Source organism: Rhinolophus sinicus, chromosome 1 (assembly GCF_057876585.1).
Source record: "Rhinolophus sinicus isolate RSI-liver-muscle chromosome 1, RSI-T2T, whole genome shotgun sequence".
Taxonomy (NCBI): Eukaryota; Metazoa; Chordata; class Mammalia; order Chiroptera; family Rhinolophidae; genus Rhinolophus; species Rhinolophus sinicus.
The window spans coordinates 4,612,372-4,639,797 of NC_142501.1; the positions used below are offsets into that span (position 1 = coordinate 4,612,372).

The 27,426-nt window shown below is 57.6% G+C and overlaps 1 protein-coding gene across 2 annotated transcripts in view; it reads right to left on the reverse strand.

Moving 5' to 3' along the window:
- The window catches only part of GRAMD4 (GRAM domain containing 4), a 76,122-nt gene extending 56,148 nt beyond the window's left edge, over positions 1–19,974 (reverse strand). Inside the window, exon 1 of one of the 2 annotated variants that reach the window (XM_074326590.2) lies at positions 19,734–19,974. In XM_074326590.2, the coding sequence (XP_074182691.1) occupies positions 19,734–19,762 (29 nt within the window). In that variant the 5' untranslated portion in view covers positions 19,763–19,974. Of the gene's footprint in view, positions 1–1,152; positions 1,236–19,733 lie in introns of those variants that run through there. The other variant, XM_088795806.1, reaches the window with a different exon arrangement.
- Between the last annotated feature and the right edge of the window lie 7,452 nt (positions 19,975–27,426).

Consider the following 27,426-nt stretch of genomic DNA (forward strand, 5'->3'; position numbering starts at 1 on the left):
CGCACTGACGCATGTGCTCACACCTGCAGGCGGGCCACCGGTACCCCAGGCAGCCTCACAGCAGAACCACCTAGCCCCCGCCCCCACGTGCTGACCCAGGTTCCCAGAATCTACTTTCTGGGTGCTAGGGATCCTCCAAGTCTCGTGATGTCCTGACCTGACCCCACATCTCCGTCTGCTGCACCCCCACACTGCCTGTGACAGACAGTTCCCTGAGACCCCCATCATGCGCGACACCACCTCCCCCAGGGGCTGCAAAGCACTCTGGGCCCAGGCCGAGCTCACACCCTGGCCCTCCCCACCGGGCCTCCAAGTGAAGCCGAACCTGTGGTGGCAGTAACCATTCCTGGAACACACCTCCCTATGCCCACATCTCCGGCCCCGGCTCTTCTTTCTGTTGCAGCCTGGAAGGGCTGGCACAGCTGATAAGGTCGCGTGTCCCGACGAGGCCAGCTCTGGCCTCAGCCCTTAGCGGTTCGGGCAGAAGACCAGGCTTTCAGCAGCTGCTCTTGTTTCCGGCTGTCAGGTACACCTGCCCCTCAGAGGTGCTGCCAGCCCCGCCTATTCCACCTTCTCAGCCTGACCACAGGGTCACCACCGTACAGTGGAGGTTGGGGCCTTCTGAACAGGCTCCTGCCTCCACACCACCCTCCACAGTTCACTGACCAGAACGCAACAACCTGGACCCCCCGACCCCAGGAGCCAGAATCCACCATCAGCAAATCACAGCCATCAAACCAACAACGGGCATTCCTTGTCTTAAGAAGTACGGGAGGGAGCCACTTAGAGGGTCCCGTCAAAGCACGGACAGTGTTCTACACCTTCCGTCATTAGAACCCTCAGGAACCAAAACGAGGGGCTGACCCCTCCCTCCAGCAGCCATGTTCCAGGACCCCACTCACCGGAGCAGGAGACCCAACATCTCACTAGTTTTCATCAAAGTTTGACCAAAACAGGCCGCCACTGCCAAACTCTTAATGGACTAAAAACCCAAACAGTCAGAACACGCCGCCTTCCACTGCACACGAAGGCAAATGTGCAAGCAGACAATGGACAGAAACCGACGCTTCATATACCCTTGGCCCCAGAGTAGCAACCTGCAAACAAAGTGGCACTTGTTTTGTCCTAATGGAAACCCTGCCAGCATATCACCTGAAACGTGGGAGAGACATCACTCCGTGAAGACCCTCTAGAGCTGAGATGCCAGGTCTCCACACCATCGGCTCTCACACCCTGGGGGGCCGCACATCCTCTTCTCCTGAGGAAACCCACAGGGACCTGAAACAAACAGTACAGGGGCCGCGCTCTGCTCAGCCCTCTGCTAGGATCACCACAGAGCTGAGCGGCCACTGGCCTGCGCGGCCAGCACCTACCCGGCCGCAGGGCTGCCCTGCTCCCACCCCCACACCGAGCTCTGTGATACTGCCGGAAACCCACGTCCTGGCCCCGGGATCCAAGGTCTGGCAGCGGCCTCCCAGGGGAGGACAGGACTCAGGCGTGGGGACCTGGCTTAACCAGACGAACAGGTTGGCAACTGAGAAGGGCGGCTTCCTATCCTACCTGGAGCGGGCAGCTGAGTCAATCCTGCAACACGAGGCCGCAGTGACAGTGGAAAAGGCCCACAATGACAAGACTGCTGCCTTTGGGGCCTCATCTCCAAATTCCAAAGGAAACAAAACTGTGTTCATTGCTTCACCTGAGAAGATCATCGAAGCCCCTGCCAAGCACACAACACCTCCACGCACCCCCGTTCCACCCACACGGGAGATGGGAACACGCCCTCAAGTATCACACAGGTGCTGTGTGACCTGTGACCATGCAGGAAACAGTGCCCTGACCTCCGCCATCGGACCGCACTCACACCTGTGGAACTGACAGCTCTGGCCTCGTCAACATGGTTTAACCAGGTAAGACGCCAAGACTGGGTGTCTGTTCATGGGAGCTGGGCCCCACACGCCGCGTCCTCCCAGCCAGTTTAGGCGGCAATCATAGAGAGGTGCCTGCACTCAAATGATTCCAACACGTCCACACAGTAGCTTTGGGTGACAGCCTGGTGCCGGCGGGGTCAGCACACTCAGCAAGGAGAGCGGGGGTGGCCGGCCCCCCTCACCAGGACGGCAGGCCCAGTTACCACTGCCGCGAGGCCCTGAGCCGGCTCCCGCTCCTCCCCGGGTGGCGAGCCGAGAAGCAGCGGACGGAGGAAGAGTACAGAGCCGGACTTAAGGCCAGGATGCAGAGGGCCTGGGTGGGCGGCTGGCTGTGGACAAGCCGCCCATCGTCCCTCACGTCCGTGGGACCAGGTGGTACCCACCTGTGCATCCAGGGCTCTGGGGTTCTCTATGAATTTACATGTTGGCCCTCTGGCACCCACAGCGGGACCCTTGACAATTCGGGGATAGTTAGCCAGAAGAGCTGCTCCCCGGCCACAGGACGGCTGGAGTGGGCACAGGGAGGGCCAGGCATTGGGTAGCTGTGCCGGCCGACCCTGGCTAAGGGCTGAGCTGCCTACGGGAGCCCGGTTTCCCTCAGGCTTCTCCAGGCAGGGACCCCAGCACCTCGACCAGGCCCAGACGTTGGGGCATCACCACCCTTTTCCAGAAACACAGCCAGCCCCACGGGCCCCAAGGGTGGGGCAACCCCTCATTAAGGGCAGAGTCACAGCCCAGGAAGCCCCCCTCCAGGCAACCACATGAAAAACCTGTCCCGATGGCAAATTTCCCCCAAGTTGCCTCTTGGATTGTTTTGGAAACCTGAGGCAGGCTCTCCACAGGCCGTCACCCGGCCTCTCTGGCCAGTGTCCACGCTTGCCGACGCTTCAGTACACACTCTCTGCTCCTGCTCCTCACTTCCCAGGTCCCTGCGGATGCCATGACTCTGGGCTGAAGGGCACGTTTTCCTGGGCCTGGTCTGCAGGCCCCACAGGTTGGGATGCCGAGCCTGCTCCAGCCGGACCCCGTGCTGCTCCTCACACCCCAGGACCAAGACGGCCCCCGCCTCCATCTCCAGCCCCGACATCATCCCAGCACCCCACCTCCAGGGCCACTTCCACATCTGAAACTTCTGGAAGCACCTACCCTCCCTAGGGCTAACCCCCGAGTTCCCTCACCACTCACAGGAACCTCTGCCCAGGGCCTTGGAGCCTTCTCATCCCAGCGCTCCTCGGCCACCTGTAGTCTCTCCCCTCTGCCCTGCTTACCTCACCCACCCCTGGATCCACCTGCCCCCTCACACCTGTCTGCTTTCATACCTGCCCTGGCCTGGAATGCTATTGTCTCTGCACCTCGCACCCACCCTGCCCACTTCTCCCAGCCCTTCAAGACTCGATCACGCAAAGGGGATGGGCGGGGAGGAGGGACCTGCCTGACGGACGGATGATGCAAGTATAAGGCGGTGTGGTGTGGGCGCGAGAAAGGCACACACGAGGAGACAGGGAGCCGAGAACACCTGCTTAGAGGGCGGTTATCAGCTAGGTCCCCGCGTGTTTTGGTGGAGCACCATTAAAATACCTAGACAAGTGGGTCGCTGCGTGCCACAACCCATGGAACAGGCTTACCCAATTCTGTGCACGTAAGGTCCAAAAAATGAAGAGAAAGAAAAGGATTCGGTCCACACTCTCCTTCTTAAAAGTAAACCCCTACCCTATATATGCTGCCATGGAAACTCAGTGTCATGCAGGGCGTCCGGTGGGGTCTCAGCTCCCCACATAAGAACGCAGGACATGGTGAGGCCAAAAAGGAACACCCACGGAGCCATAAGTAGGGGAATCATATCACTATATTCTCGCTGGCGGCATCCACCTCTCTGCAATCCACCATCCTAAGTGCAATCCGCTCTTGCTAGCTCAGCCACCGTCTTCTTGCTAGCCCCCCATTTCCTGCTAGCATAGCCACAGCAGTTATATTAGTGGCCAATGGCTCACTGGTTACAGCTGACGGCCAACTAGCCACAGCTGATGGCCATCCAATCACAGTTGATGGCCATTTACTACCTGAGCCAGCACCTTTGTACGTGAGGGCGAGAGCCTGGAAACAGCTTTCTGGGGCTCTGTCCCCACACTCGGTCACTTAAGGCAATGCTGGACCCACACCTGCCTCCCCACCACTCTGCCCTCCACGTGCAGCCGGCCAAGCAGCTAAGAGGCGCTCGAAGGACACATGCTGAACGGACAAGAGCAACAAATCCGGCTTCCTGATCCAGTGGCATCCATTTGAGTGTCTCACATGAAGAACCAGGTACACCTGCTGACGAGCTCCCTGGCTGAGCCCAAGGTTCAGGGGAGAAAGCGCTGGGCAGGTGGGAATCAGCAAGCCGTCAGCCTCTGCTGAGTCAGAATTCATGAGAACGCTTCAAACGCTTCCATGATGTTTACCTTTCTGCTACTGGTAAAGAGGAAGGGTCTGCAAACCCAATGGTCATCAAGATTCCTACGTGACTTAGGCAGATACCTCAGGTCCAAACATTTGAGAACAGTGTAGGTAAAATCAATTCCTTTTAGGTTTTTGTTAAAAACGTGTGTTTTTTTAAAAACCTATATGGAGAAAGTTCTAATTTAGGTTATGTTGGTGCACAAAAATAATCACGGAATAGGATTTATACCTTCTAATTGCACAGAATTTAGGACAATATTCATGTAAGTGATGCTGAAATACTTTACAAATAGGTCATCATGGGCTCTTTCTATTGCCAAGATTTTAGAACTCAACGAGCAGGGCCGCCTCTACGTGTATTAGAACTGGCCACAGCAGGAGGCCAGCAGGACCACCCCGGCCCCCTCGCGATCCCTGCACGCCCTGGAAGCCTGGGGTTGGGGTACGGCTGAGAGTTCGCGAAAGCCAATTGAGGAACTGGCCCCCACAGACGTAAGCCACAGAATTCAGACCCTTGGGACGGAAATCCTGCTCTGAACTCGAGTCCTGCAGGCGCAGAGGGATGTGGTTCCTCCCGGATCTGATCTGAACAGTGAAAACCCTGGGGAAGAACCCAGCCCGTCCCAAATGTGAATGACCACGTCAGCTCAAACGCGGGGCTGAACCTTCTCACTATGACTCAGTGCCAGCAACGCACTTAACTAGTTTTAATCCCACAATTAAGCAGTGAGCTATGAAAAACATACACACTTAAAAGGAGCCTAGTCTGTGAACTAAGTCAGCTGCGTGAGGGCAGTTGGGGTGGGCCTCACGTGCAGGGCAGCCTGGGGGGCCGGTGGACAGTGGACGGTGGACGGTGGGGGGTGGGGGCGGTGACAGGCACCAACGTGTTCTCCTCAAACACACCCCCATGCCCCTGGCCCAGAGCTGAGGACCTGGCAATAAGTGACACGATCCCTGCCTGCCCTCGTGGAGCCTGCAGTTACGGGAATGTCCGATGTGTCAAGGTCAATGTCACATGACCCTTCCTGTCCCTCCGTGGCCACGGCTGACTGCAGAGTGGGGGGGGGGCACAGACCTTTCTGGGGATGTAACCTGGGACATCAGCTGCGGCCCTGGCGGCATCAGCCTGTGGATATTAGTGAGCGGGAGGTACAAATCACAGTCCATCTTCTGATGCAGCTGCAACGTTAACTTTTCAAAGCCCGGATAAAAGGGTGGGAGATAAAGAGACTTCACAGTCAGGCACTGGACCCCCACTGAGAGATGAGGCAGCACCAGCCATCCTCCCCACCCCCAAGCAGCTGCCTGCCTCTGGGCACTCAGCTCTGAGCACCTGGCTCCCTTCCAGGGCCCCTGCCTCCTCTAGCTGTTTTCCACACTAAAAACCACAGTCGCCGTGGGCGCTCCCTCCCATCCTCTCCAACCCGCTATCCCGCCCAGACCCAGGGCACGGGCTCTCCCTGGTGTGGCCAGCACGCACTTGGTCCTGAGCCCTGGCTTTCTCTCCCACCCCTTCCCCCAGCCAAGAGGCCCAAGCCAGGCCAGTCACAAGCAACCACAACCATCTCTGGGTGTGTGATGTGGCAACCCCAACCGGGGGTTAAGGAGTTCCCCCACCCCCGCCACCCCTGGCACTTTCTCAGCTCTCTGCCAGAAGACAGTGTCCCACAGTTTCCAGGGGACACAGACACAGCTGGGGGGGGGGGGGAGGAAGGCATGGGACAGGCCTGTGAGGACTCAGGGAGAGTCTGTGTGCATCCCAGAGCTGCATGGGCCAGGCTCCTGGCTCGGTCCATCTGCCTTGGGGAGGAACCAGGGGTCCCAGACCTGTCCAGGCCACCAAGGGCGGTATAGGCCTTGCCAACAGCCAGTGGCTCAGCCACCCAGGCCAACAACAGGGGCGTGACGGCGGCCTCTGGAATCTCCCAGCCTCACAGGGAGCTCAGTCTAGTGGGGAGACCGTCCCCACACATCCTGTGCCAGGTGGTAGGGAGGGCGTGGAGGGCTGACGCAGAACGGCTGTGTACAGGACGGCCTCTCTGAGAGGCTGGGGAGAGGCCTGTCATCCATGCAGAGTGGGGGCCCTCAGGCACACACGGGGGGCACCCAGAAACCCGAGGAGTGGCCAGGAGAGAGGACTTAAGGTTCCAAAAGGAGTGGGCAGCTGGGACAGGGACAAGGGCATGGGCCCTGCAGCCGAGTCACTTCAGCCACTTAGCAGAACCTCTCTGACCACCACTTACTCATCTGCAAAGTGAGGACGATGCGGCCCCTTCTGGGGTGGCTGTGGGGATGGCAGCCACCCACATACATCCCCTGGCACCCAGCAGGTGTTGAGAGCCGGTAACCTCCGGCTCAGTCTCTCTCTGGGGCGTCCTGGGGCAGCCCTCCCATGCCTCCCAATCAGCCCAGCCCCCCACCCTTGGACCACATGAGGTGGGGGCCCCCAACATTCAGGGCTCCCCTTCCCTCCCTCCACCCCAACATCAAGGGCTCATCTTAAGATGGTCAATTCCCCAAATGCAGCAGGTGAGTGCGTGAGTGTGACACATCAGGTGGGGACTTTTCAAAGCTTAGAGATTCACTGCTGCCGGTATCTCCCCTTTTTGTGGCTCCACACTGCCTGGCCCACCCCGCAGGCATCAGCGTGAATCCTGGGCCCTCTGAGAACGGTCAGGCCTGCCTCCCATGAGGGCGGGGGGGAGCAGATGGCCTGCCCCTCCCTTCCAGGTGTGCCTGCCTTCACAGGGCCCTCGTTCTAGCAGCTCCTCGCCTGTCTGTCACGTGGCGGTGTTGCTGCTGGGCAGGCGCAGGACTCCTGTACTTGCTCCCTCCCTCCCCACTGGGCACCCTGTTTGGGCAGCAGACGGAGGTCGCTGGCCTGATCTCCACGGCCCGTCCACACTGAGAGCCACAATTCTAGATGTCCGGGTTACAACACCAGGCTCAACACTTGGGCATCTCAGGTAGAACAGCCCTGGCAGCCCCCCAACCCTGCCCTCGTCAGATCACCTGTGCGCCCCCAGACCAGCACTGACCCCCTTGCTGCCAGGCCCTGCTGGCAGGCGGTGACTCCTGGACACAGGCTGCCAGGGCAGGGGCAGCAGGAGCAGGCTGCCCCCACCCCCACCTCCCCGCCAACTCAGCCCTCACTCCCATCCTGCCCACAGCTCCACCCACACTCATGCCCCGGCTTTCTGGCACTTGACTCACTTCCTCCCCACCAGTGTGCTGGGCCGCCGCTAAGTCCCGCTGCAGCTGAGGAGGGCTGGGCTCTAAGGGACAGGGTGACCACCAGTGCCTTGCACGCCTTCCAAGTCCACTTCCGGTCCCCACTACCCTTTCTCCACCCCGCCCCCTCAGGTGCTGATCCCTCACGTTCACTCTGGACTGCCTCGGACATGCTCGGCTTGCACTCTTAAGCAACGGCTGTTGAACAAAATACCGCTTTTCTTCCTGAACCTGATGTGCTCAGCATGCCTGCTACACACTCACCCAATTCGAAGGGCGGGCGAGGCCTGGTGGCATGCCACCACTCCGCTCCCCGCGCTCCAGCAGGCAGCATGGGCCACAGACCCTCCTGTGCCGCCCACCTTCCTCTCTGGATGGGATCGAAACCAGCCCCTGCACACCAAACCTGGGCGCTGCAGCCAGCACAGGAGCCAAGGACATGCCCAGAAGGGTCTCGAAGCAGCACACAGCACACCCTCAACCTGGCGGAGCTGGTGGGGCAGTGTCACTCGGGGCTGCGGGGCTCCCCTTCCCCCACCCCGCCCCACACCCGTGGACCTCACTGTCCCACTGCCAGGACTCAGCCGTGTGAGCGGACCCAGGCTCCCCGCTGACTTCTCAGCAGGGCCTCGGGACAACAGTCAGCCCCATGGGCAGTCAGTCAGTCTGGCTCTTTCATGACTCTGGGTTTTGCGATATTGAAGGTTTGGCACGTTCTTTTAACTACTCAAGTTGCTTCAGAGTTTTAAATGCTAAACTGCCCAGCCGGAGGCCAAGGGGTCACGCATCTGCCTGTCCCTGCCATGCCAAGTGCCCTCTGAGCTGCGGGGCCCTTTGCTTTCTGTCCCCTCAGCTGTGGGCGGGAGGCCTGAGGCCACACTGGCCTTCCTCTAACAGACCAGGCTCACCCCAGTGGCACAGCACGGACACCCTCTCTGTGCAGACACTGCCCAGGCAGCCTCCCAGGGCAGATGTGACCCCTCCTGCGATTCCAGTGACCCCGGGGCATTACACCCAGAGAGGGAAATGTGCCTGCAGGCCAGGCCGGCATCATCGACAGCTGCTGTGCCTGTCACACCAGTCCTAGCAGGCGCATATACTCAACCCAGAGAGCAGGAGAGGCACGCGGTGGCCCGGCAAGGACCTGGGATGGGCACCCAGTGGTGGGACAGGGAGACCGGCCAGAAGGACCGCAGCAGGCTGGTCCCACGTCGCCCGTGAGCCTTGTTCCCGGTAAGTGCCGCTCGGAGACGACAGTCCCCAGCCCAGCACAGCCCCCACTCAGCTCTCCACGCTTCCTCAGACCATCCCCCTGGACTGGGGGAGACAGGGGACTGTCTCAGTGAGGGAGACAGGCCTTTCAGGATGTCCAGCAGAGGTGAGCAGGCAGCCACTTGTCCCACGGTGCCCCTGACATGGCACAGAGCCTGGTCCTGGCCCAGCAGAGGTGTGGGCGCACGCTGGCTGGGTCTCCAGGAGCCTCGGAGAGGAGCTAACCTTTGGCAAGCTGACCTCGCAGGCCCCACACCAGCCCAAACTAGTCCCAGGGAGAGTGGCAGGGTGGCTTGAGGCCTCACTAGAGCTGGCTGGGGTACCCCAGCCCTCCTGGGGCTAACACGCCCCCTGGCCCTTCTCTCACCCCCCCAGGGTCCCTCCCTGAGCCCCAGGCGGCTTCAAGCCCTCTGTCCCACACTGCCCACCTCTCTGCACCGTCCTGCCTGGCCCGGTCTCCCCGCTGCCACACACTTCATCATTCAGTACCGGCTGGTGTCTGGCACAGAGCAGGTCCTCATTAAACAGGTGACAAGACACAGGAATCGGGCTCACGGTGCCCACACAGGGACTGCAAAACGCAGGAGTGGGCAGGTGGGCAGAACTGAGGCCTTCAGGCGGCCTCCTGGATGCTGCCCTTGGAGCCCTCCCAGGACCACAGCAGAAGTTCACCCAAGATCAAGAAAACAAGATGGATCCTCAGACCCCAAAAACCCTGCGTGGAAAACAGCACCATGGCCGTGGACACAGTCCAGTGTGAGCAGCAACCCCCACATGTGTAGATGGTTCAGTCAGCACCCCCCATGCATGTACATGGTTCAGTCAGGACCTCCCCATGCGTGTACACGGTTCAGTCAGGACCTCCCCACACACACGTGTATACGGTTCAGTCAGGACCTCCCCACACGTGTACACGGTTCGGTCAGGACCTCCCCACGTGTGTACATGGTTCGGTCAGGACCTCCCCACGCGTGTACACGGTTCGGTCAGGACCTCCCCACGCGTGTACACGGTTCGGTCAGGACCTCCCCACGCGTGTACATGGTTCGGTCAGGACCTCCCCACGCGTGTACATGGTTCGGTCAGGACCTCCCCACACACACGTATACACGGTTTGGTCAGGACCTCCCCACGCGTGTACATGGTTCGGTCAGGACCTCCCCACGCGTGTACACGGTTCGGTCAGGACCTCCCCACGCGTGTACACGGTTCGGTCAGGACCTCCCCACGCGTGTACACGGTTCAGTCAGCACCCCACGCGTGTACATGGTTCGGTCAGGACCTCCCCACACGTACACGGTTCGGTCAGGACCTCCCCACACATGTACACGGTTCGGTCAGGACCTCCCCACACATGTACACGGTTCGGTCAGGACCTCCCCACACACGTACATGGTTCAGTCAGGACCTCCCCACGCATGTACATGGTTTGGTCAGGACCTCCCCACACGTGTACACGGTTCGGTCAGGACCTCCCCACATGTGTACACGGTTCAGTCAGCACCCCACACATGTACACGGTTCAGTCAGGACCTCCCCACACGTGTACACGGTTCAGTCAGGACCTCCCCACACGTGTACATGGTTCGGTCAGGACCTCCCCACGCGTGTACACGGTTCGGTCAGGACCTCCCCACGCGTGTACACGGTTCGGTCAGGACCTCCCCACGCGTGTACACGGTTCGGTCAGGACCTCCCCACGCGTGTACACGGTTCAGTCAGGACCTCCCCACACGTGTACATGGTTCGGTCAGGACCTCCCCACGCGTGTACACGGTTCGGTCAGGACCTCCCCACACATGTACACGGTTCGGTCAGGACCTCCCCACACGTGTACACGGTTCGGTCAGGACCTCCCCACACATGTACACGGTTCAGTCAGGACCTCCCCACACGTGTACATGGTTCGGTCAGGACCTCCCCACGCGTGTACACGGTTCGGTCAGGACCTCCCCACGCGTGTACACGGTTCGGTCAGGACCTCCCCACACATGTACACGGTTCAGTCAGGACCTCCCCACACGTGTACATGGTTCGGTCAGGACCTCCCCACGCGTGTACACGGTTCGGTCAGGACCTCCCCACGCGTGTACACGGTTCGGTCAGGACCTCCCCACACATGTACACGGTTCGGTCAGGACCTCCCCACACGTGTACACGGTTCGGTCAGGACCTCCCCACACGTGTACACGGTTCAGTCAGCACCCCACACATGTACACGGTTCAGTCAGGATCTCCCCACGCGTGTACACGATTCGGTCAGGACCTCCCCACACATGTACACGGTTCAGTCAGGACCTCCCCACACGTGTACATGGTTCGGTCAGGACCTCCCCACGCGTGTACACGGTTCGGTCAGCACCCCCCCATGCGTGTAGAGACACATGGTCAATAAGTCACGCACGCACAGGACCCAGCACTGAAGTTCCTGACACCCAGTCCAGCCTCCTTCCCACTGTCCGTCCTCATTTTATCTCCAAATAGACAGGAGCCTCCAAAGGGTTAACGGCTTCCCTGCCATCTTCTAAGCCTGCCCAGGGGGCAGCTCCTTTCTTCCCAAACACACACCCAGCTCACTGCCCCCCCAACCCTCCTCACCCCGGGGCTGGGGCCGGACCCCCACCCCGCCCCCACGGTGTGCAGCCCCCGACTGCAGCATGCACTTCTCTGCCTCTCACCCTCCCCCCTGGACTCAGTCTACTCAGAGCTCCAATGGCAGCCCTCCTCCCCTGCCACCAGGACCCACATGTGCTGCAGACAGACCCCGCACAAAGCAGGAGTCCACGAGGAGGAGCCGTGTGGAGAAAAGGGCTTCGCCCAGCTTTCCCCTTCCAGAAAGGAGAGGGGCCTCGACGCCCCTGCTGCTGTGGCTCCTGCTGTGCTGGCCACGCAGACAGTGCACTTCCTGTGAAGGCCGCCCCCACCAACACTAATGAACAACGAAGGTGCAAGTTCAGCGGTGGGAGGAGCCAGGCGGCCACACCTGAGTCAATGTGTCTGAGCTCCAAAGGGTCCTGCTGGCAGCCTTTCTCCTCATGTGCACGGAGGCCAGATCTTGGGGCGTGTTCAAAGTCAGCGCCACTTTCCACTTTCGAATTTCAAAGGGACATCAAGTGTGTGCCTGTCCAGCAGGCTGGGCTTCCCAGGCACAGTGGGGAAACCACAGTTCTCTTTGCCTCTCCCTGCAGGTCACGGACCTTCCCGGGGAGGCGGTGCCCCACCCCACGCTCTGCAGGGCCACGCAGAGAACAGTGGCAGCCCGCCTGCTCCTGGAGCAAGAAGGAACTGCACATGGGCAGGCCAGTCTGGCCCATGAAGCCACTTTCCCAGGCTGGAGTAATAATGCTGAGCCCACCCCACAGATGCACGAGAACGGAACGAGTAAGCAAGTGGGTGGCAAGTGAGGGGGGCTGGTTTCCTGCTGCCTGACTGGGAAGTGACTGGTCAGCAGGGGAAGAGGCCAGCACGATCCACGTGGCCTGTGCTAAACATCAGAAGACAGGCCACAGTGTCAGGATACACTCACGTTTCACTTAGAAGAGGTACAGATGGTTACACACAGTGGTTACAGGCGCGTGTGCCCACCGTTAGTATACACACGTATGTCCTCGTCCTGTCCGCTGACAGGGCCCAGGACAATGGAGCCCCGTAGCAATAAGCGCACCAGGCGCCCAGATCCTGGGCTTCTAAAACCCACTCTGCAGTAGAAGGAACCGGGCTGCTGGGAGGACGGGCTGGTCCTACGGCTGGGGGGGCGGGAAGCACACAAGCTGAGCCTGGAGCACCTCACGCCAGGCAGTGAGGACGTGCTCACTTCACCCCACCAGGACGGGCGCATGGCACCTGGAAAAGCTCCCGATGGCCAAAGCTGGGACAAGCTGGCCAACAAAATAAAGTGGGGTTGCCCATAACCCAGGGTATAAAATCAAGACCCATGAATCCACACTGACACAAGTAAATGACTGAATTAATAGAGGAGAAGTTGCCCGTGCAGGAGAATTCCAAATAGTTTACGTAGCTACTCTGCCCTCAAGGAGACGGAGCCTAACTCACACCTTTAAGTGTGGGCCGTGCATCAAGATTTCCTTCCCACGAGGACAGCATGGACGGGGGGAAAGAGGAGCTGTTCGGTGGAAAAGCCTGGCAGACACACCTCAGCCAGATCAAGGTCAACATCACAGCGATCAGTCAGGTTGACAGTCTGTGCCCTTGACGGGACGTGATGAGAACGTCACTGCACCTCTGCAGCCTTCCTCCCCAACATCATGACCCAGTCTAACCCTGAGAGAAACATCCAAATTCCATCAGAGGAATGCCAATTGTCCAAACCAATTCTAATGGAGAGGGATCCTGCAACATACCTAAAATTCCTCAGGGGCATCAACATCAGCAAAAGAAGAAAAGTGGGAAACTGTCCCAGCCGAGAGAAGCCTAAAAAGCTGTGAGGACTACTTGTCATGTGGGATCCTAGATGGGGCCCAGGGGTAGAAAACGACACCAGGTAAAAAGCAAGGCAATCTGAACAAAATGCAGACTTTAGTTAATAGCAATTTATCAGTATTGGTTCATTAATTGTAACAATGTTCCACGCTAACGTAAGATGCTAAAGATACAAGAAACTGAGGGGAGGGGCAAGAGGCATATGGGAACTGTATTATCTTTGCAAATGTTCTGTAAATCTAAAACTGTTCTAAAAAAGTATAGTCTATTATAAAATATTTTAAAAACCCACCCTGCCACCCAGTGCAAAGTGGGGCAGGGTGGGGCCGGAGGGGCTCCAGGCTCACTCAGCGGCTCTGCCCGAGCACCCACGACACCCACGACGCCCACAGCCAGACCCGGGCCTGCCCTTGAGGCACTCCGGAAGACACAGTGAAGTTTCAAAACGTACACTACTAGAAGGATAATGAAGGAACAGAACTAGTGGGGCCATCAGTGAGAGAAGGGTTCCACCCCCTCACAATGCCCCGAACTTCCACCATTCATCCCCCACATACTTGTCAGACATTGTCCCCACGAGGCCAGTAAGGGATCAGGTGAAAAGCAGGGCCTCCACCCTCCAGGAGCTCAGAGGGCAAGCAGGTAAACAACAACCACACACAGGGCAGCCAGCACAGGGCTCCCCGTGGGAGCAGGAAGGCCAGGAAGGCTTCCTGGAGGAGATGACTTGGTGCAGCTACACAAATAGTGAGTGTGCCAATGGCCGCTGAAAATGAGATGAGACACGTGAAATGCCTTGGGGTCCCCTGCACATAGTAGGTACATGTCAAGAGTTCTTAGATGGCTTGTAGCAACAGAAGGGGCTGCTATCAGCTCCGACCCCGGGGGCCTAGTGAGGCCAGGCATGCCCACCTAGACACACAAGAAAGGTGGTCCAGGGAAGAGGGGCCACCCTTCAGAAGGGCACTAAGCACAACTCCGTCACCACACTGCCACACAGATGGAAACGCATCACGCTAAGTGAAGGAAACAGACCCAAAGGCCTCATATCGGGTGATTCTGTTCACATGAATTGTCCAGAAGAGGCGAATGCACAGAGACAGAAAGTGGATCAGTGGTTGTCAGGGGCCAGCGGGGAGGCGGGGGTGGCGAGGCTGGGGAGTGACCGCTAACGGTATGGGCTTCTTTTGGGTGATGAAACGTTCTAAGAGGAGACCGTGGAGACAGCTGCACCGTTTTGTAAATACACTAAAAGTCAGTGAATCGCACACTTGCAATGGGTAGATTATATGGTGTGTGAACTGTACTCAATAAAGACGTTTAACACACAAACACACACCTCTCACTGCCGGGCCTTGCCTCCCTCCCCACCCACTGCTGCCGGGCTGCCAGGGCCTGACTGCCAGGGCCTGACGCTGCCTGCGGCTGCAGAGAGGCCCCCAGGGCGGAGCAAGGCGCCCCTGGCTGCGCTCCAGGTCACGCTCTGCAGGGACTGTGTCCATTCATTGTTCCCCAAATGTCTGCAGAGCTCTGGTCTGGACACCTGGGAAAAGGCACTCACAAGAGAGAAGAGCCCCTGCCTGCAGGGGGCGGGACAGTGAGGGAGGCCTGACCGCTGCTGCTGCTGCTGCTGCTGCTGCTGCTGCTGCTGCAGGAAGAACAAAGTGGGGACGGAAGGCGAGTGAGGGGGTACTTCGCAGGAGGCCGCCCTGCAGGGGAAGGAGCTGCGATGTGGCAGACACAGGGGTCTGCTGTCCCTGCAGGCATCCCCACGAGGGGGCAGACGGGCAGGAGGGTGGGCCTGGGAAAGGAGGCTGTGTGTCTGTCCGGGGAGGCTGCCTGGGGCACAGGCTGCGATCAGGCATCCCCCACATGTGCACGCCATGTCCCACGTGTCCCCCCAGACAGCTCCAGCCCTCTCCTCTGATCTAGGGAACCCAATCGAGAGGGGGAGGGCTGTTTCCCAGGGCCCCCAAGCACTGCGGCCCCCCAGGGCACCCTGCGTATTTGGTTTCTCCCACCCACAGCTTAACTTGGGTTTGGTGGCCTAGAAGGGTTCTGGGTAGAGCCGCCCTTCCTCCCATTCCCAAGGGACAGGTAATGACCCAGAGCATAGTGCTTTCTGAGCGCCCCACTTTACAGAGGGGAGTGACGTGGCAGCGGCCAATGTCTTGGATGTTTCCAGAAGCCCTCACTCCTAGACAAGCACAGCTGCTCCACCCAATACCAGCCACTGCCAGGGATGGGGCGTACCCCCACACACAGCTCCCTACCTTTCCCTCCTCCTCCCCACCCCCTCCAGAGGGAAGCTGGAGGACAGGGCGCAGACATGACCAGCACAGGCCAGGGCCACCTCTCAGCCCTCTAGCTTCCATATTTCAGACCAAGACCCTCATTTACAGGTGACAGAACTGAGGCCCAGAGAGGTTAAGCATCTTGCCCAAGAACACAGCAGCAAGACCAAGCGTTTCCCTCACCTAAGCCCTGCCCAGCACCCAGGTTAGGAACACAGCCCACGCTGCTCAAACCCGCTCTGCCACTCACCAGCGTGTGGCCTCAGGGAAGTTATTTAAGTGCCCTGTGCCAGGGCTTCCTCGTCGTGAGATGAAGCTAATAATAGGTCCTGCCTCCAGTGTGAGGAAAACACGCACACTGGGCGTTAGCATGCATCGGGCCCAGAGCAAGGGGCGTCCTTGGTCTGTCAGTGTGCGTCTAAAAGCGAAGACAGACTTCTCATCGCGACTTTAGGTTTACTCAAATTTCCTTCACAAACCCCGAGAAACCTAATTTTACAACGGGATTACCTGAGAGGTGGCACCAGCTTTGGAGCCAAACAACACAAGTTCCAACCCCGGCTCTGCCACTTAACTAAGCAGGGACTTAGGCAAGCCACCCGTAGAATGGGGTGAAACTGTATGTTGTGAGGCGACAGGGGACAATGTGTGAAAAATCACTTAGCACAACGTCTGAGGCTGTAGTCGGTGATTTCCAGTACTATTATTAATTTTTATTGATAGGCCAATATTTCCTGTGTAACCACAGGGGACCGTAGTCACAGGGCTTAAACGTAATCACTACTCTGGTTATAACTCAAATGCCACACAATTTTAACAATAGCCCTCAGATGGCAACCGTCATTAGGGGTGAATTATGGCACAGGCCACATGCAGACACCAAAGGTTTTTCCCTAATTAGGGAAACCTTTGCTTTCTTTCTGCACCTCAGTCTGTAAGAGCGGTCGGAGCAGCCTGCCTTCAAGTTCTCAAGTTAACCGATTACATTTCTCCATCAGCGGCGCCTCCAAGCAGGGACCGGGCTGCCCCCATGCCTGGGGCTGGGCGACGCCTTAGCCACTGTAGTCACTAAATGAGCATCACCCTCAGGGACCCAGCGGCATCCCACGTCCACAGGACCCGACTGTTGACTTGAATTCACCCCTCTGTAAAGGGTGTTCTCCCAGGACAAAGACCCATGAGAGTCCGCATTGCCTTCCCACCAAAAAGCCAAGGAAAAAACAGATCTACACACACTGCAGTGCCAAATAGCCCCCAAGTCAGCTTTCAGTCTCCTCAAAACAAAACTAAGGGTTCCAAGCACCACCTGAGCACCCCAATCGCCTTGGCCGCAGACGCCCGGGCCTGGGCCAACCAAACAAGCAGAAGCTACTGCCCCTGTATCTCTGTTGCTTCTCACATCCACGTCTCACTCTCCCCACCTCAGTTTTAACTTCTCTGCTACCGCCCCAACGCGGTCAGCAGCCCCCACTGGACACCAAGCATGTATTCGGCTTTTGACAAAAGCGGTCACCTTTGCTCCTGACACCAGACAGCAGCCTCCCCACCCCGCCTGGCAGGGATGGAGGCAGAAACTCAGCAGGTCACACGGCCACCCCCAGTGTCTTCCTTCCCAGCTAGCACACAACTTGCACTACTGGGCACTCTGGAAACACTCACATCCCCACTGCAGCCACTAGGCAGGAGACCCCCATCCTGACACACACAGAAGGCCAAACACCAGAGACGAGGAGCCAGAGGCCCACACCAGGGAAAACGGACCTATCTCCTCCAGAGGGGTAACCCCACCCCCAAAAAAGCACCGGTCTGGAGCCACGCCACTGCAGGATGAGAACCCAGTTCCCACACAAAGTTGGGTAGATCCAGCTTCTAGAGGGAAACTCCCACCCACAAAGCATGGGAAGCTGGACGGGGTCCGCTGTGGCCCATGAGATGTCGGGGTACCCAGTGACACAGCCACTAACATGAGTCACACTGTGGAAATGGCAAGGGAGCCCCCCCTTCTCAGATTACATGGGTCCCATCAAGACTGGCCTGGGTTTGGTGCTGGCATCTGTCACACTGTAACATTGCTCAGATACACTGTTACAAGGAGAAAATGGGCTTCAGGCTCACAGCGTCCCCTGGCAACAGCAGGGCGAGAATCTAATAACACTTCCTTTTCACTGTGCCTGAACCACTATTCTAGTCTGTCACACAGCAAAAATGGTGATTCAGTAAAAACAGGTCTCCTCGTTTCTAGCTGGTGAAGGTGAGGCCCAGGGAGAGGGAGGAAAGCGGAGGTCACAGGAGCTGGCGACTGATCCATCTCCCGACACCCACTTCGGGACGGACTTGACAGATAATTGGAGGACGTGGAGTGGGGCCTGGGCAGCCCGGCAGTTTGGAGAGAGACCACCTGGTTCTTCCTTCATGAAGGGTCCCCTGCCTGCCCTCATAAAAGACCGAACACACCACTAGCAGGGCCAAGGCCAAGCAGACCACAACTTTGAGAGTTTCCCCTGCAGTTTCCAGGAAATGCCTTTCCTGAGTTCAAGCAGGCAGACATCGCAGGGACAGGCCCTGCCAGTGCCCAGTCCCCACTGCTGGGACTGCCACATCCCACAGCCCATCAGCCACGGCAGCTGAAAGGAAAGAAGGGCAGAGAACGGGGTAGCATCCATCTAGAGGCCCCAGTCCCCAGGACCAAGCTGGGACCCCCCCCACCCCCCCAACACTGTGAGTCCAACACTGGCCAGACTGGGGGTAGGGGGAGGTCAAGGCCACTGCCCCAGCATTACACGTGCTGCAGAAGAATCAACACCATATTCTAGGCAGGGGGCAGGACAGGCAAGCGGGCCCCTTACGTGGGCCGGCAGAGGGTTTTCAGAGGGGTCTGCCAAACTGTGTGTCCTCAAACGGGCCTGGGACACAGGAGGGGAAGAGTCAGGGAAACAATGGCTGCTTGGGGGCAAAGGGCACTGTTAGCCGGGCCAGGGTGTTCTGGTGTTCTGATCTCTGCTCTGGGTGTGCCTGGCCAGTGGGGAGCCTGCATCACCTCATCTAATCCTCTCATCAGCCCCTCTTACCGTTTACTGGGGGAAACTGAGGCCCAGGGAGGCTCAATGCTTTCTTACCAAGGTCAGAGCAGGTGCATGCTGGAGGCAAACCTCCAAATTCCTCTCTTAAGTACAGCACAGCCCTGCCCCTGCAGTCCTGCCAGGCCCAGCTGGAAAACAACCCCCAGGCTGGGCTCAGAACTCTGGGTTTCCTATCCAACCAGCACAAAGAAGGCAAGAAGGGAACCCCATTCTGCAAAAGGTGTCCCCCAAACAGAATTGTCCCTGCGTCTGGAAATGAAGGGCTGCTGGGAGGACCTAGCTTCCAGGGGGTTCCCCCCATCAGGTCTCCAGCCCCAGGGGTTGCTTCTGCCACAGAGCCTCCCCCCGGGGAAGGGCACCACCAGCCGACGGGTCGGGTCTCTGGCTCTCCTACCCTCCCTGATCGGAAGCCTGGACAGGGGTGCAAGGCCTGCTCCAGGCAGGTGGGGGCCCCAGGCAGGTGGGGGCCCCAGGCTGGGGACTGCCACACTACACCCCACCTCCCCTCCTGCACGGGGACCTGAGCCTCGTGAGAGCCCCACTAGCAAACAGTCCCAAACAAAACGAGAGGACAGGACAGAAAGGGGGACAGCGTGGGGGCGAGCGCCCACAACTTTCTGGTGGGGTCCTCTCTGAGGTCGCAGGGCCGAGGGGCTCCCTTCTCCTCTCCTGCGCCCCCAAAGAGTGGGTTGGGAGGACGACATTCGCCGCGTCCACGCCCCCGTCTGGCCTCGGTCACCCCCGAACCGGCGACCAGCACCCCAGCCCGGGCCTCGCGACCCCGCAACGTCCTTCTTTCCCTGGCGGGCCAGGCTAGAGACGGACCAGGGGACGCCGGGGGCCGGGACGCGCGCCCGGCCCGCGCGGGACCCGGGGGCGTGTGTGCGGGGCGCGCCCGCGCGGGGCCCTGCTCGGAAGGCCGCTGGATCCGGGCGCGGGGAAGAACGTGGCCAGGCGCGCCGGGTCGCGGCCCCGCGGGCCAGAGCCCGGAGCGTGTCCGTGAGTCCGACGAGGTCCGTGTGGGCGTCCGCGCGCGCGCCGCTTACCCTGAGCGGAGATCGGGGCCAACTCTCATCCACCCGCCGCTACGGCGCCCCCGTCGCCGGCCGCACGGCCGCGCTGCACCTGCCGCCCGCCCGGGAGCCCAGCGGCGCCGGGGAGCGCGGAGGAGGCGGCCCCGCGGAACCCGGCCACGAGCGCGGAGGCGGCGGCGGCGCCAGGTCGCGCGCTCGCGTCCCGCTGCGCGGAGTCTGCGCGCCCCCGGTCTGGCCTGCGCAGCCGCCGCCCCGCCCCGAGCGCAGCTACCTCCCCACGTGCACGCCGCCCAGCCCCGCCCCACGCCGCGCCTTAAAGGGGCCGCCTCGACACCGCCCCGCCCCTCCCAGCGGGGCGGATTCCGGGGCCCTCGCGGGTGCGCCTACCCTAGCAATACCGCTTACGCGTGCGTGTGTGTGCGCGCGCCCTAGCTCAGGCACGCGGTGCAGCCTTTGTTTGGGCGGCCCACGTGTGTCCCCGCCACTCGCACCCACGTGCACGCGCGGCGGCTCCAGCGCGCCGCCTGTCGCGGTCACAGCCACGCGGTCCCGCGCGTTTGTCTCGGCAGAGGCCTCGGGCACAGCCACGCACAAGCACGCACGCTGCTGTCACCTTGCTCCCTGCCCGCCCGCGGGGCACCCCAGCGGGGGTGCACCGGGTCTGCAACTGCTTGGCAGTGGTCACCTGGGAGGGCGAAGATTGGGGAACTAACTCAATGCCCACCTACGAGGGACTGTGACCTCAGGGGTCAAGGACATGGCTCTCCACAGAGACCCCTGCCCAAGCCTGCTATCCCCGTGGCCAGGGTTGGAGACAGAGTCAGACAGCCCAGAGATCCTTGCTCTGACTTTCCTCCCAGCAGCTGTCTCCAGTGGAATTAGATGATCCCCCAAGCCCAGCGGACCTCTGGGGCTGCAGGTGAAGCCAGGATCCTCACTGAGCGGCACCTCACCCCACCCCTACGTCCACACTGCAGCATGTGGGACCTGCACACTCCTCACCAGGCCCACCTGCCCCCACCAGCTACCCCCCACCCACGTCTGTCTAAGTCCTACTGCCCACCTCCTGCTGGGCCACCTCCAGGCATATCTGGCCTGCTCCTGCCTCAGGCTTTACTGCTTCTTCTGTGGGGCCTGCTCGCCAGCTCCAAGAGCTGCACAGCTCTGCCCGCACCCTCTCAAGGTCTTTGCTCAAGTGGCACTTTATCCTGAGGTCCATCCTGACCTCCTTACTTAAAAGTCGTTGGGTACTCACCACTCGTCCCCTCCCCTCTGGCTTTATGGTTCTTTCTGGCACCGAGCGTTTTGTAATAAGCTGTGGTAAGCAGAATAACTGACTCTCAAGATGTCCACACCCCGATCACCAGAACTTGTGAATACATTACCTTACCTGACAAAAGGAACTTTGCAGATGTGATTAAGTTAACAATCTAGAGATGGGGAGAATGTCCTAGGTTATCCAGGTGGGTCCAATGTCATCATAAAGATCCCAGTGTAATCACAAGAGGGAGGCAGGGGGTCAGGATTCGAGGAGATGTGACTATGGAACCAGAGGAGACAGTGTGGGGACAGAGCCCCAGAGAGTAGTTTACAGGCTCTCGGCCTCACGTGAAGGGGTACTGGCTCGGGTGGTGAATGGCCGTCGGCTGTGGCTGATTGGCCGTCGGCTGTGGCCGGTTAGCCGATTGGCCGCTGGTATAACTGCTGCGGCTACAAAGCATTGCTGAGGATTGCCGAGGAGCCGAGCAGAGCGGAAGAGAGCGGAAGAGGAGGGCCGAGAGAGAGGAACAGAGGAGAGAGTGGAGAAGAGTCGTCGGTCGGTCGGTCGGTTGGCGGAAAAGCGGATGGCAGGTCGGCGTCCGGTGGGCCCAGCCTCCAGTGAGACCGTAGTGGTATGGCTCCCCTACCTATGGCTCCGTGGGTGTTCCTTTTCGGCCTCACCATATCCTGCGTTCTTGTGTGGGGAGCGGGAGCAGAGACCCCTCAGGCAGCCCCGCCTGAAAGATGGCACAGCGAGAAGGCCTCCGCGCACGACAAATGGCGCAGCGAGCAGGGTCTCCCGCACGACAAATGGTGCAGCGAGCAGGGTCTCCCGCACGACAGACAGAGAGACAGAGACAGAGACAGAGAGAGAGAGAGAGAGAGAGAGAGAGAGAGAGAGAGATCTGAAGACGCTACACTGCTGGCCTTGAAGATGGAGGAAAGGAATACAAGCCAAGGAATGCGGGTGCGTCTAGAAGCTGGAAAAGATGGGAAATGGATTCTCTCTGGAGTGTCCAGGGGGAACTAGCCTTACTGACCCATGACTTTAAGATTTCTGACTTCCAGAACCATAAGAGAATAAATGTGGGTTATTTCACACTGCTAAGTTTGTGGCAATTTGTGATGGCAGCAGTAGGAAAATTACACGTATTCTATTTAGTGCTCTAATTTGTTCTGTGCATTTTCTGTTTCCGCACTAGAATGTCAGCTCCATGGGGCAGGGGCATTTCCTGTTTCCTCCTGCTGGCTCTTCAGCCCCTAGCATAGTGCCTGGACCCAGGTTACGTACACATGTGTCAAATGATCATGTCTAACTTTGGGACTTTTGCACAGGCTGCGGTCGCTGCCTGGACTGCCCTCCTTCATTGGCTCCAGGCACCTCCCTCTGACCAGCCAGTTTGGGTGCTCTGCCTCTTTCCATCCCACCAATTGCCTCTGAACCTGTCTCTCCAGCCAACCCATGCTCTGCCTGAGGGCAGGGACCACATTTGACCCCCTGCAGCCTCCCAGCCCGGGGCCACAGCAAGCAGATACTGGGTGTACTTTCCTTCTCTGTAAATCCAGGGACAGTGATTTGTCTCTGGCCATCTCACTCCTTTCTGCTCCTATAGATGTGCTCCTTTCAGGCACACCCATACTCAAATGGCCCCTCTTCCAGGAAGCCTTCCCAGACTGCCCCTTTTCTCCAAGCTCCCACAGGGCCAATCTGTCCATCCTGGATTCTTTAAGAAGAGCCAGCCTGCCCACCGGCCTCTCCCAGCCTGGGCCCACTGCCATAGGGACTTCCTCATTCACCCTGGCCCTGGGCCAGAGTTCCTCTTTGTCCCCCTCCTTTTGCCACGCCCCTTAGACTTGGACATTGGCCTCAGAGCTGCTATCCCACCTTAGATTCTGAGCACTGGCCACAGCCCTCAGACATCTCTCGGGGGAACTGCTCTCTCCCCAACCTGGTCCAGGTGGCTTCGACCTGTGGCCCTGGCCCTGTGATAGTGGGAGGGCCTGCCCAGAAAGGTTGGGACCACATTACCCATGCTCTTTGCGTCTGGAGGGACAAGCCTGGGCAGGCCCATGTGGCTCTGTGTCCGTGGACATATCACCCAATACTCTGAGCCTTGGATTCCTTGTCTGTAAAGTGGAGCAGTGAGATGCCCACCACCTGGCTGTGGTCTCTACCAAGTCCTGCACTGGACCTCTGAGGAGGGGAGTGGCAGCCTGGGGGGCGCCAAGGGTGTGCAAGGTCTCCAAGGAGGGCCTGGACCAGGGTCTACAGCGCCTGCCGGCCATGCTGGGGGCTGAAGTCCTGCTAGTTCTTTGTATTCTGTGTAAACCAGCACATATTTGCACTTCGGTGCACAGGGGTGCCTTACACATAGTAGGGACTCAACAAAGGTGGGACTAACGAGTGGCCAAATGACACCCAGAAACATTCCCTGATTTCCCTGACTTTCAAGTGCCATCGGTAAGAGGCACCAACTTAATAAACAGCTTTTCAGGAAAAAGTGAACCACCCAAAGCTGCATCAGCTGCATCAGCCTCTATTGTAACTGTTCCAGCATCTCAGCAATGTCAAGATAGAACAGGTGAGCACCTCAGAGTGAAGGGAGCATGAAGGTAAGTGCAAGATGTGAAGGGCTCTCCTTGCTGTGGTCCTGGGGAGATTGTGCTTCCTGCAGACTGGAGGCCCTGATAGGATAAACGATAAACGGCTCCTCAGCAGGGCTCAGCCAGGCTCCAGGAGGTGGCAGAGCGCAGACCTGCAGGCCTGGGGCGGGGACTGGCCCCACAGATTTGCAGTTCTGGCCTCTGGGCCTAACGGAGTCCGCCACCTCGTGGCCGCGGGCGGCAGTACAAGGGCCGGCGCCACGCCCCCTGGACCATCCCTTTGGAGGCCTTCCCAGACCCCGCCCCCTGCCCAATCCTCGTCCGACCGCAGGCCAGGTGCGCGTACCACTTAGGGGCCACATGGGCAGCTTCCCCCTCCTTAGCAACCCTGCCTTCTGCTCCCTCGGGGACCAGGCTTTAGAACCACTGCTAACCTGGCTCTAGGCTCTGGGTCTTACCTGCTGTGTGACCCTGGCAAGTCCTGCCACCTCTCTGAGCCTCAGTTTCCCTCTTTTGCAGGGTGGTGGTCACAGACCTTCCTTCTCACCCCTCACTGGCTCCACGACTATGCAGACGCGGCCACCAGTCAGACCTGGCCTTCACAGACTTTATTGCGGGGGCAGAAGTTCTGTGCCATTGCCACTCCAAATGGTAAGTGGGGCTGGGGGTGCACAGGAAGCACTCGCCCAGCCTGGGGGGCTGGGGGCTTGTTGGAGAGTTGGCCTGGCAGAGGCCAGAGGGAGGAGGTTGTGGGGGAGTGACAGCCCTTTCTGTCTCTGGGCTGATTGGGCGTGGTGGGTGAGGGAGAGCTGGGGGGCTTGTGAGTGGAGGTGGGCGGTGGCCACGAGCCAAGAGCTATTATAACAGAGCAAGCTAGAGGAGGGTCACAGTTGGACACTACACAAAGTTATGATAAGAAAAAGAAAGTAAGGCAGAGAGTTGTGATCCTGTGGACCAGCTCTGCTCCATAGAACTTTCTAGAATGATGGAAATTCTCTATATTTGTGCAGCCCGATACAGTAGCCACACATGGGTATTGAGCACTTGAAATGGTTAGTGCGAACGAGAAACTGAGCTTGTTATAATTGTATTTCATTTTAATTACTTCAAATGCAAATAGCCAAATGTGGCCAGTGGCCATCCAATATTGGACAGCACAGCTGTAGCATATGAACGTGCATCAGAAAGACTTGCCCACAAAACAGATGAAAACTGGAGTCCTGTACTTCAAAATGAGGCTGAAAAACTAATAAAGTGATAGAAATCATGAAAGTACAACATAATTCAGAAGTAGAAAAACTCAGAAAATAGATGGTTGGAGGAACAAAAATTTGAGAGTTTTAGAGCTCAGGGAATAACTAGAAATAAAAGAAAAAAGTAATTCAAAACTAAAAGAGACACAAGAAGAAATAAACACAACGGATAATGCCTTGAGATAAATGGAAGATAGAAAGTGAGAGATTTCTTTAATAAAAAAGAAAAAAGAGAGGGGGGCCGGTTGTTCAGTGGTTAGAGCACGGTGCGCTTAACAAAAAGGTTGCTGGTTCAATCCCCACATGGGCCACTGTGAGCTGCACCCTCCACAACAAGACTGAAACAACTACTTGACTTGGAACTGATGGGTCCTGGAAAAAACACACTTAAAATAAATAAAAGTTAAAAAAAGAGAGAGAGAGAGAAAGAGATAAAAAAGATTTGAGCGAGAATGAGAGATATGAAGGATACGCAGGAAAGATCTAACATACAACTCATTATAAAATACCCTGAAGAAGAAACTCAGAACAAATATTGAAACTACAATTCAAGAAAGCATTCCTGAATTTTAAAACAAACAACCTTGAAATCACCTATTGAACAAACATACCCCATATGAGGAAGATTGATCTGGAATGAGCAAGCCTGAGACATAGTTGAGTGTAACTATTGAACTTTAAAGAAAAAGAAAAGAAAATCCTTGGATGCCCTGGTAAGAAACAAACAAACAACAACAAACATGTCACTTACAAGGAAAACTGCCAGATCCCATTGGACGGCTGACAGCCATGCTTTATACCAGAAGACATATACCAACTATCCAAGAAAAGGAAATGTGAGCCCACAATGCTGGTATACCCGGTCAAAACAGCCCAGGGGTGAAAGGCTGCAGAGGAGCTGGTCCTGTTCAGGATTATGGGTTCCACAAGCCTTTCCTGAAGTAATCCATGAGAGACTGAACTTCAGAGAATGGAAATGAATGGAGAATCAGCAAAAAAAGGACTAATGAGCAGGAAGTGCATTTCATCCTTAGAATTCAATTTAACTGAGGTGATGCAGAGACAGTGGGGGAAGAGTAAGTATGTGAAAAGTAGGATCAGCTTGCTATTTACCTATAGGTATGTACAGGACATAAAAAAATATGATTTCAAATCGGATGCTGGGGGGAGGGGAAGAGGAATGAAAGCTTACCAGCTAATTTTTTAATATAAGACCGGGTCTTATATTAATTTTTGCTCCAAAAGACGCATTGGGGCTTATGTTCAGGGGATGTCCTGCTGAAAAATCATGCTACGGCTTATTTTCCGGTTAGGTCTTATTTTCGGGGAAACGTGGGGTTCCTCCTGCTAGGGAGCCAACAGACAATTGAAGAAGAAGGAAGGAAGGAAAGGCGGGAGGGAAGAAGGCAGGCAGGCAGCCAGATAGACAGTGGACCAAGGATATTATGTAGACGTGTAAATATAAAGTAATCAATACAACATAGGTAAAGATATAATAAAAGAGAGAGTAAATAAAACAGGCTACCTGGGGAAAGACAGTCATTTAGCTTAAAAAGTGAGGAAAACAAATATTCTTTTTCACATCCTTAAAAACTTAAAGGATAATTCATAAACGTTTAAAACAGTTAACCTCGGGGCCGACCCGGTGGCTCAGGCGGTTAAAGCTCCCTGCTCCATTCTCCTGACTCCAAAGGCTGCCGGTTCAATTCCCACATGGGCCAGTGGGCTCTCAACCACAATGTTGCCAGTTCAATTCCTGGAGTCCCGCAAGGGATGGTGGGCTCCGCCCCCTGCAACTAAGATTGAACACGGCACCTTGAGCTGAGCTGCCGCTGAGCTCCCAGGTGGCTCAGTTGGTTGGAGCACATCCTCTCAACCACAAGGTTGCTGGTTCGACTCCTGCAAGGGATGGTGGGCTGCACCCCCTGCAACTAGCAACAGCAACTGGACCTGGAGCTGAGCTGCGCCCTCCACAACTAAGATTGAAAGGACAACTTGACTTGGAAAAAAGGCCTGGAAGTACACACTGTTCCCCTTCCTCAATAAAATCTTAAAAAAAAAAAAAAAAAGCTGTTAACCTCAAAGAAGAGTGAAACAGGGAGCACTCTTTGAAAATACCTTGTTTTGTAGATTAATTAGTGAAAGAAGCTTATTTTTTTAAAAATCCTAAAAACAACAACAAAAAATGAAATGAAGAACCCAATTGCACATTTTGATGGTGACACAACCGTACAGAGAAGAGGCATGCCAAGTGACCTTAAAATACAATAATTGTCACATCTCTACTGGTATATAACCCAAGGACACCCAGGGCCCTCTCAGGGCCCCGCCCCACAGCCAGCCCTGCCCATCAGTGGGGAACCTGGAGACCCAGGGCGCTCGCCCAGCCGGTCTCTACCCGGCTCCTCTCCCCGCACACAGAGACTGAATCCATCAACCCACAGCATGGAAACACACCCACAAACCACAAACTCAGCCTCCCCTTGGCCCACGGGCTGCCCACGGGCAAAACTAGCATCAGAGAAGGGAGGAGGAGCCCAGGCCGGCTCGGCCTGTGTGGGAAAGAGCTTGCCTGCAGCCTCCATAAA